Below are 10,653 nucleotides of genomic sequence, written 5' to 3'. Positions count from 1 at the left end.
CCTGTGTTAAAAACCGTTTCCAGGAAAAGGTAGTGCAGAGTGGAATAGAAGGACACACTAGCCTGTAGGTGTTAGTGATCTGTAAAGTACAGNCCAGTCATTAAAGGTAACTCTGACTCTGATTTTGACCCAGGTAGTTGTCAGTTAAGAGTTCAGTTCTGTATGGGAGTTTGCGAAGAAAACAGTTAGTTGCAAGAGTGCATCTGTGAAGATAAGATTTTATGTGTGACATCTGGAGTGTGTAATTCAGTGAGACTTACAGTTCCTGTGTTAAAAACCGTTTCCAGGAAAAGGTAGTGCAGAGTGGAATAGGACACACTAGCCTGTATGTGTTAGTGATCTGTAAAGTACAGTGATGAGTCGTGAGCATATAAGTGGTAATTATATCCATTCACCAATCCAAACCCCGTCTATAGTCAGATACATAAATCGTGAAATTATATTATTCCCTTTATCACGCGGTGAGTGCCATAGATGGCGGGACAATTGCTGGAGATAGATTTTCTATATATTCTTTATTTACATAAATGCCAAGTACATCATGCTGCAGACTGTCAAACGACAAGATGAAAATTATAAATATGAAATTTTTGTATATAAGAGAAGAGTCGAGAAATTTATTGCTAGGAAACGTTTTGTTAAACAGGTTTCCATGGCAATGAAAACACAAGTAAGGGTAAGAAATCTTTTCGGTGTTGAAATAAGTTTCCGCGGCAACAAATACAGACAAAAGAGCAAATGCATTGTTGGCAGTGGCGTGCCGTGCATGGAAGCAAGGGAAGCATTGCTTCCGTAGTAAAGAAACAAAAGAAAAGAAGTCATAAATAAATAATTGAATTTGAATAATAAGGATGTGAATATTGTCATGTTCTTAACATTTTAGCGCGTTCTGTTATTACTTGGTCTCATGGTAGAAAGTTGAACTTCAAGATTGACATTATAAAAGGTTTTACACATATATTTAATAACTCCTAAGGGTGTCAAATTATAGTCTGCTGAAAGTAAAGAAGACTGTTGTCAGTTCTTTCTGTGTACTCAATTTGTGACGTGGCAAGTCGTTCTGAACGAAGACAGTTCAACGTCATGGGGAACAACAAATGGTTTACATATATAATCATTCAATGATGCTCTGAATAGGGCAGTCATTAAGATTTTTTTTTCTTTCACACAGTCGTTAAATGACGTTAGACTACAAATGATACAAAGTCCGTCCCAAGTGCAAACAATATATATTATATGTCTTTGATCTTGTTCTTTCTACACTACATGTTTCGGCCTCTATCGGCCATCATCAGGTGTATACTCTTAACGTTGCTGCCACACTGAACCCAGTCTAAAATTTAACATTTAAAAACACAATGTCACATTCTTCGTATTATCAACATCTACATCGTTGATATGTGTCTGGTATGTAGATTATGTTGCGCACATCAAATTTGATATTCTTGTAGTAGCACTCTAAAAATCTTTAGTTATGTTGTTTTTAAAACCTTTTAAAAATTTTTTCTCTAAATTTTAAATTTTAAATTTAAAATTCTTAGGGTTACTCGCCCTATGTCAAAGTGCTGGAGCGGCTAGTTCATGTTTTCCCACTGTAAAGGTATCATTTGTCGTGTAGAGTGCAACAGGATGCTTAAATATAATATTGTAGACGTTAAACTAGACTGTGGGAGGTCCAGTTGAATATTGCAAATGTTTTTTTTTATATTGTCATGTATTCGGTGTTCCATGACCTGTAACTGTGGATTCTAGATTTGATGAACAGGTTCATTTGACATCACTCTCGCAACTACACTACATTTAACTCCTTCTGGATACCAAGTCCCTCACTATTGTCTGCATCTTGCACCTCTGGTCTTCTGTAATTCTCTTCTATTCTCTTTTCATCTTCTGTGTGCTGTTTTATTCTGTCTTCACTTCTGCACTTCTCAACTGATTTTCTGTCCTCTTGGTCTCTGACAGTTGGACGGTCCCTTGTTCAAGGGTTCTGTTTCACGTTTTCGATGCAACAATAGCTAGTGTATTTGTTACCGCAGGGACTGCACTTGTACTGGTTTTCATTTCCGTGGTAACCCTCTGTTATACATGCGTTGTCGCATGAACATCTTTAATTTCCACCCAGACAACAATGGAAGAACGTGACTACCGAGCTGTTGTCTAGCAATGGAAGCCCCCTCTGACTCAGATATTTTGGTTTTAGGTGGCACGCTACACTATATTTGTTTCATGAAGCAGTAAATGTATCAAACAGCATGATGAAATTTGTAATCCTGCTTTTTTATATGATGACAAGAATTTCTCAGATTGTTGAAGAATGTGTGGTAAGATGAATGTTACGTTTATGTACCTTATATATAATTTAATTAATTTCATGTCGCACAAAAACCTTCACGAAGGCCATAAGGATATGACAAATTTTTCAGAGGACGGTGAAAGGATCAGAGTGTATAATCACGAATGAATGGACGCATGTTGTATATAATGCTATTACATATTTATACTTTCATCACGTGGTGAATACCCCAGACAGCAGTCCATGTAATGGCACAAAATATAGTAAAAACATGATATTAATTTTCTTAGAGGTGAGTACATAATGATGTGGAAAGTCAAAGATGAAGATGTGTATTATAATTAAACTAGAATTATGCTTTGACATGAAGCCTAAATGCCAAAAGAGTGGTGTCAGAAAAACGCTGCTAGGGTGGAGGTCTACTGTAGGACTTACACCTGGTCAGAACCAGCCTACAGTGAGTTACATGAAGATATTAAGACATAGTTTTCTGGTAGATGGAACTTCTATGCTGAAAATGGGAGCAGCAGTCTCCCCTGAAAGATGGAGAATCACCTAGAACACACTGTATTATAACCCAGAAGACCAAAATCTAAATGTCACTCCTTATTTTACAGGAATTTTAATAGAATAAAAAGTAATTTGCATTTTTATTACTAGTTTATTTCCTGCATTAGGTTATGTTAAAAAAAAGAGACATAATTTACACACACAAACACACACTGTCTTTCTTTGTTACAGTTCAGTGGAAATGTAGATCATACAAGTTGAACACCTGCTGCATCTAGATAGTTTTTCAAGTATGCACGATTAGCATCTGAGAGACCAGTGCGTAAAAGTGGACTCACTCGGCCAGGACACGCAACAGACAACCTGTAGAGACTCTGGGCTAGATGAAGTCTTGGGTCACTGATACCTATCAAAACAGTGTCAACATGTTAATAAATATAAGACATACAATGCATTTGCAAACTGAAAAAAGAAACTCTCTTTCCACTACATGTTTTGGCCATATATGGGTAATAAACAGGTTGCACTGTGGACTGAAGAGTATATATTAATGCAACAGGATGCTTAAACAAAATATTTTGAAAGGAAGAAAGTACAAATGGTGAACAATGAATATAAAATAGTACAGATGTGAAAGAATTAAAAACCAGCCAAATAACAGTTTTTGATGCAAACAGATTTTTTCCTTCCCACATAATCATAACTATGTAATTCATCTGTTCTGGAGATACTGATCATCTTGTAAATGTAGAAATACAGAAGTAAGCTGTAATGGTTCTGTAATTAATCATGCCTTAATAATTCATCATGATCTAAGAATCAAGATTGGGATATATACCATGCAGTGGATCAGGATCTTTCTTGTTCGCAAAGGCTAGCTGAGAGTAAGCTGCTTGGTACCCAGGTGTATCCTCAACTTCAATGTAGTGGTCATCTGGTAATGATGACTCATCCTCTGGCAACTCAAACAGCCCAATAAGGGCTTGTAGAAGTGATGCCCTGTAGCAAAACAAGTTATCATTCAGTTTTACTGCCATGAAGACAATATGCTCTGTCAATATGAGAGTATATCTGACATAAGATATACAAAATGTACCATAAAAGAAAATGTACATATTTTCAATAGCACTTTAAATTGACAATAATTTTATTTTTGTTACACGAATGAAATTTCACTGCATTTACCAGCTTCAGGTTTTGACAATTTTGTATCATCAGACAATCTAAAATATAATTTCCAACAGAAATGTGTCCATACGGCTATTCTAACATATCTTTATATTTTTATTACTTACTTACTTACTTACTCATGGAGCTGAGCCCTTCTGGAGGAGCCACAAATTCTGCAGCTACTCAAGAATTTCTCAGCATTTTATGGAACCCAAAGGTTCATTACCATGTTCACAAGAGCCCTCCACTGGTCCCTATCCTGAGCCAGATCAATCCAATCCATCCTATATCTCTAAGATCCATTTAATATTATCTACCCACCTATGCCTTGGTCAGCCCAGTGGTCTCTTTCCTTCTGGCTTTCCCACCAATATCCTATATGCATTCCTCATACCCCCCCATTCGTGCTACATGGCCTGCCCACCCCATCCACCTTGACTTGATCATTCTAATTATACTTGGAGAAGAGTACAAGTTATGAAGCTCCTCACTGTGCAGTTTTCTCCAACCTCCTGTCACTTCATCCATCTTCGGTCCAAATATTCTCCTCAACACCCTGTTCTCAAACATCCTCAGTCTATGTTCCTCCCTCAATGTCAGAGACCAAGTTTCACACCCATACAGAACCACAGGCAAAATTATAGTTTTGTATATTCTAATTTTTATGTTTTTGGACAGCAGAGGCGAAGACAAAAGGTTCTGGACTGAATGGTAGCAAGCATTACCTGAGTTCAATCTCCTCTTAATTTCCTCCTGAATCAGGTTTTGATCTGTTATTGTTGTTCCCAAATATCTGAACTGTGCCACATTTTCGAAACATCTGTTTCCTATCTTTATGTCATGATTTTGCCCTGCATTTTGGTGATGGGACAGCAACATATACTTAGTTTTCTCTGTGTTTACTTCTAGACCAACCTCTTTACTTGCGTCAATTAAAGTTTGTGTGTTTTTCTTTATGGTAGCTATATTATCACCCAGTAGACTCACATCATCGGCATAGGCCAACAGCTGATGTGTCCCGTTTAATTTCAGTCCCACCTGGTTTCCCTGGACCTTCCTAATGGCATATTCTACAGCAAAGTTGAAAAGGAGTGGCGTTATATTTTTATTAGCAAAACAAATTACTTATTCTACCTATACAAATGATGTAACAGTCTACATACTAAAGAACTGACATGATAGTCATTTTAAACAAAGTTTACCACAGATGAGAATAGGAACCATCCATCATTTCCTTGGAATCACAGAGAAGACTTGTGATCCCTACTGCTGCTATTTTGCGTTCCACACCACCTGAAATCTTCTGAACATCAGGGATAATTACTTTCTCCAGGACTCTCCCAAACATCCTGGCAATAAAAAACAGAATATATTTACTCTATTCTGGATTTTAGAATGAACTTAATTCTTTGTCCATTTATAGTCAGATGATACAGGCTTTAATGTGTTCATAAGACACTTATTAATTTATTAGCAAATAAAGGAATTGTGAAATTACAAGAAAGATTCTCCACCAAACCAACCTTATATCATATAAATGTTTACAGTTCCTCTATACATGATTCATCACTCAGCATGTATTTGAAGTGGTCTACATACATTCATTGTAAAAAAATGATAAAGTTATCCTTGTGCTTAATTAATTACCACACCATGAAGACAAATGGGGAATGGGGATACATCCTAACCACTCTACACCTCGGCACTAAATGAAGGTGGGGTCAGCTTCACTTCCTAATTGCTATATCCATAAGGAACTCGCCCCTGGCACTCATTGGACAGGAGAGTGGATGTTATGGAGACAAGAAAAATCTTGTCCTGCTGAAAACTGAACCCCATCCACCAGCCTGTAGCCTGTTGCTATAATGACTGAGCTATCCCAACAGTCACATATTTTGTGTCTGATGCACAAACAGTGCTCTGTCTTTTATAACATTTGAGGTTTTCATTCTGACCACTGCTCATTTCTTCATACTCTGTGAAGAGTATTGTGTCAATAAATAAAAACACTATAAATATTGTCAAGTGACTGAGTGGCTACAGATGAGTTTTGGATTAGTAATCAAAGTTAATGAACTCCTAAACACACACCTCGTGACTACACTTTACAAATCACTATTACACAAAGCCTGGTTCTCAGTTATAGTCTTCACTAGGCTGCTTGGTAATGTCTTCCAACAGCAGATAATTCTCTGCTCCTGGGCTCATGTCCTTGCAGGTCATCAAACATCAACCTCCTAATCTTCTGGCTAATGACAGCTGGCACGCGTTATATTTCCTCTGCACAGAACCCACAGAAAAAAGCTCTCCTAACGGTTCTTCTACGTTATTGTGGCATGACGTAGCTATTGGCATCGACTGCATAGGAAAAACCACATCCCATAGTCACTTCACTGCTGTGTGTTACACAGCCATAATCTAGTGATGACTGTTGGCTCCGCAATTCTGGCTTTGAGCAGACGTGCCACAATATTGTGGCATGCAGACCCCTTGCTAGCCATTGCTAATGGCTCTACAAACAAGCATGTTTCCACAGCAACAACAGAATAGAGCAATAATGGAAGAGACTTTTCTGGGCAGTCTGTGATGAGATGTTATATAAGCAGGACCAGTTAGCAATTACACTCAGAAGCGGGTAATAAGATCGGGGACAGTTCAGGAACCCAGAAAAGGGGAAACATCAACAGCTGAAAGCTGAAAGAGTGAAGTGACTGTAGACACTAGTATGTGTGCAATAGTGAATTGTAGAGCGTAGTCACAAGAATCTTAACAGTTCAATAATCTGACTACCAATCCAAACCTCATCTATGGTCACACTGACACTGACCCTGGGGCGGAATCCACAGAAAATCTGGGTATGTGTTGCCAATATCACCAACAAGTTCATCTTGGGGCTGCACATCCTGTGACAAGATGATGCATCTGTGGACTTTGGGCATCAAATGCTGTATTGCAGAAGAAGTATTGATAGGGAGCCCTGGAGCAGGGACATATCCTTCCAGCCTGGTAGTGGCCAATGATCAGGTAATACCTGCACATTGTGAAGGGGTGGTGACGGCTCAACTGGAGAGACCTTCGGAGTAGAAAATGGCCTGCTAGAACCGTGTCTGGAGGCCCACACTCCCGAACTCTATATATTGTACAGGATTTGATCAACACATTGCCAGGAAACAGCTCTGTAAACACAGTCCAGCATGGAACAATACATGAGGCTGTGTTTCCTATGTTATCTGCGCCAAACCCTGCATTGCTAATGAACTAAACAACTCGCAGTCTGACATGACACGCTTTCTGTGTGTTCTGCACCATACAACAATAGAGGGGCTGTTTTCTGTGCGTGGTCTGTGCTGACAGGGTATAACAAAATACTGAAATGGGAATTAACTGGACCTGAGTTCCAAAGTTCCAGGGGAACAGCAGTATGGCCAGTAGAATTAGAAGACTTTGTGAATTATGTTACATGTGCTGTAGTATGTCGATATTGGGAGTGTGTAGTTTAGCGTGACTTTTACAGTTCCTGTGTTATAACTCTGTTGCCAGGAAACAGATAGTGAACATAGTGGAGACAGACTCAGAAGATTAGTGTCGAGTGATTCTAAAATGTGTAAATCAGCAGTAGTGTAATAATTATTTGTAGTTATGACCTACAGGTTATTAAGAAATCCAATTACCAACCTGAACCCCGTGTTTAGTTACTGATACACATGACACTATTTAGGATCCTGGTCCAAGACCGCTGGGAGGTATCTGTGAGGGTCCTGAATCCTACCTGTAGCAAACAGCACCCAAAAGGATACCACTGGCACAATGTCAGCCAGTGGCCCCACCCAATGTTGGGGTCCAAGACCACAAGTCCAAGATACTACCACGAAGTTGCAGAAAATGAACGCAGCAGCCAGGCCAAACCTGAGTAACACTGAATCCTGACAGGTGGAAGACCTCCTCACCGAGTATGGAGACATCTTAACTATGAAGAGTGATAACTATGGATGGACCAACACAGTAAACCACTGTATAGGCAGGGGAGTAGCCCAACCAATTCCACAACTGCTGAGGAGTACCCCACCCCCCTTACAAAACAGGCATATGTGGGTGAGATGAATGCAAAGTTTGCACCTATATCATAGACTGTATAATGGGATATTATATCAAATACACTGGCATTTCAGAGACAATGCCTCGAAGTATGAAGGTAATTTCTTGCCAAGTGAAGACTTTTATTCTGTTATTGTTCCTTCATTCCATATGTACACAACCACTTCAGCTGTACTTAAATTGTGTTCCATCTGACTGACATTCCATTGTCTCTTAATCTATGACAATTTTCACACAGAACTGGCAAGTTCTGGTTTGTGTTGTTTCCACCTTCAGGCTTTGGCAGAGGGGGATGTAGTATTTTCTTCTCATGTCACATTTGTTTGTTTGTTCTGCACATTTAATCACAAGTCTTAAAATATGAACCATAACCCTGGTGCCTGATACTTTTTGATATAGTGATCTCCTTCAAATTAATATATCTTTTCTTGACATGACCTGCCATTTTTCCGTTGAGAGGGATACTTGCAGTAGAATAGCATCTTGTGATATCATAAATTTGTGAATCACTGCTTTTGTATCATAATTTTGGTCACACTCTGGGCAACCATATGGTTGGACCTTGAAAAATATTTCTCTCCCGCTTGCTACTCTTACATAGTAGGATGGTGGGGAGTAAAAGTGACCCATGGTGCAGCCTGTGCTTTGAACATGATAAACACTTAAAATGGGTTAAAACACCATTCAATTTCATGCTGACAATTCATACTTTCGTGACTGTTAAAAGGGGAAAAACTCATCTTGAACTGAGCAAATATGATCTTGATCCTTTCTGATATGACTGATGTCCAAAGCAAACGCAGTGATCAGAAATGAAAAATTAATGTTCAAATTGGATTGATAATTTTTCCCATAATTTTCTCTAACACATTCAAGACTTGCACATACCTAGAAAATACAAGGAGCTCTGTTTGTCCCCCTTTATTTTTATTTTGATGGCATATATGTAAATTTCAATGATATCACAAGAACAGGAATAAGGCAATTACATAGCTGTCACTTACTCTGGCTGGATACTGTCAATCATTCCTACAAGACTGCCAGCGCCATATTTGACTGCATATAAGGAAAAGAAGATAATCAAGCCTTTCACAAACTTTGTTGTCCTTGATGAAGACAAACGGTGAAACAGGAGAACAAATACTTGCTTCATGTACGGTGAAAGGGTATTGCTGAAAACAATAAAATATCAATATATTATACAAAATAAGCAAAACACTTTAGGTATCCAAGGCATATATTTTCACTTGATACAGTGGACTGCAGATGTTAAGAGTCCACTTTTCACTGAAATTTTGCCTTGTGAACGTTTTAAACGTTTTAAATGTAAATCTTTGTACCCAGTGCTTGCCCTGGAATGAACATGTTCACTTTACCAAGATATCAACATACTAGTATCAAAGTGGAGTTTAGAAATAAAAGATAAAAATGTGATAGCATCATATGGTTGACAGATCACAGTATGCAGTTTTACTGCTGAACAACACTAAAATGGAAGACCGTCTTCATTGGACCCTGACCAGCACATGTTTAATAATGTAGGCATTACTCCCATCCCATGATAAAATTCAAAGGCCAGAGACCTGTTCTTTTTTGGTTCCATTTATTTTCATGCTAATGCATGAATGTCTTCGTTATACCTCACAAATTACCTTGTCGCTGACAGATTCCAAAGAGCAGAGTCTTTCTTGAGAAGCTAACAGTTATTCTGCTACTCAAGAAATTCCCAGCATTCCATTTAACTCAAAGGTTCAAAGCTGTGTTCACATGAGCCTACCACTGTTATCAATTCTGATCTAAATAAACCCAAACCAAACTCTCCTACCTCATTGGTTTCAGATTCACTTCTATGCTTTCCAGGTGACATGTTTCTTTCATGTTTTCCAACCCCAATTTTGTATGCATTTCTTTCCTGTCTCACGTGTGCTTAGCTAGCTAGTCAGCCAACTAATTAACTACGTAAAACTAGCTAACCATCTAACCAACCAATCAACTAACTCCATGGAAATGAGCCCTTACTGAGATGCTGCCAGCTATTCAATTACTTCAGAATTTCTCAACATTTTATGAAATCTGAAGGTTCATTACCATGTTCACAAGAGACCTCCACTGGTCTGTATTTGAACCAGATAAATTCAATAATTTTCATTTCATGCATCCTGCTGTGTTACAATATATACAACTTATTTATTTGACCGTCACAACACAACAATAAAAGAACTTCAAGGACAATGCCCAGATATACAAGGGGGTACCCAAAAGAAACCGAACTTATTTTTTTTAAACTTATTTATTCAAATTTTAAACAGAAACCTTCAATCCCCTTCAAAGTACTCTCCACTTACACTAATACACTTGTCTAGTCTTTTTTTATTCCATTTTTCAAAACATTGTCTAAATTCATCTTTTGAGATGCTTGACAGCGCCTCCGTCGTTTTTTCCTTCACCTCAGCAACATCAGCAAAACACTTTCCTTTCATGTCTCTTTTCATTCGGGGAAACAAAAGAAAATCACACAGGGCAAGGTCGGGTGAGTATGGAGGGTGAGGAACAGGGGTCATACCATATTTGGTCAAGAACTGTGG

The 10,653-nt window shown here is 38.4% G+C and overlaps 1 protein-coding gene and 1 long non-coding RNA gene across 5 annotated transcripts in view; one reads left to right on the top strand and one right to left on the bottom strand.

The window, feature by feature from the left end:
• LOC111875568 overlaps positions 1–3,120 on the top strand; it is a 5,917-nt gene extending 2,797 nt beyond the window's left edge. The window contains exons 2-4 of one of the 2 annotated variants that reach the window (XR_002844746.2): positions 2,201–2,321; positions 2,424–2,585; positions 3,035–3,120. This is a non-coding gene — a long non-coding RNA (uncharacterized LOC111875568). Of the gene's footprint in view, positions 1–1,507; positions 2,322–2,423; positions 2,586–3,034 lie in introns of those variants that run through there. The other variant, XR_002844745.2, reaches the window with a different exon arrangement.
• The window catches only part of LOC111875566 (exportin-2), an 82,091-nt gene that overhangs the window by 2,749 nt on the left and 68,689 nt on the right, over positions 1–10,653 (bottom strand). For 2 of the 3 annotated variants that reach the window (XM_023871911.2, XM_023871910.2), the window contains 4 exons: positions 9,073–9,240; positions 5,176–5,322; positions 3,642–3,802; positions 2,975–3,209 (listed from right to left, as the gene is read on the bottom strand). In XM_023871911.2, the coding sequence (XP_023727679.1) occupies positions 3,052–3,209; positions 3,642–3,802; positions 5,176–5,322; positions 9,073–9,240 (634 nt within the window). In that variant the 3' untranslated portion in view covers positions 2,975–3,051. Of the gene's footprint in view, positions 1–2,974; positions 3,210–3,641; positions 3,803–5,175; positions 5,323–9,072; positions 9,241–10,653 lie in introns of those variants that run through there. The other variant, XM_033755862.1, reaches the window with a different exon arrangement.

The sequence above is a fragment of the Cryptotermes secundus genome, unplaced genomic scaffold (genome assembly GCF_002891405.2).
Source record: "Cryptotermes secundus unplaced genomic scaffold, Csec_1.0 scaffold1251, whole genome shotgun sequence".
Lineage (NCBI taxonomy): Eukaryota > Metazoa > Arthropoda > Insecta > Blattodea > Kalotermitidae > Cryptotermes > Cryptotermes secundus.
Note: the sequence above shows the minus strand (reverse complement) of the source record. Positions and strands in the feature narration are given on the sequence as shown.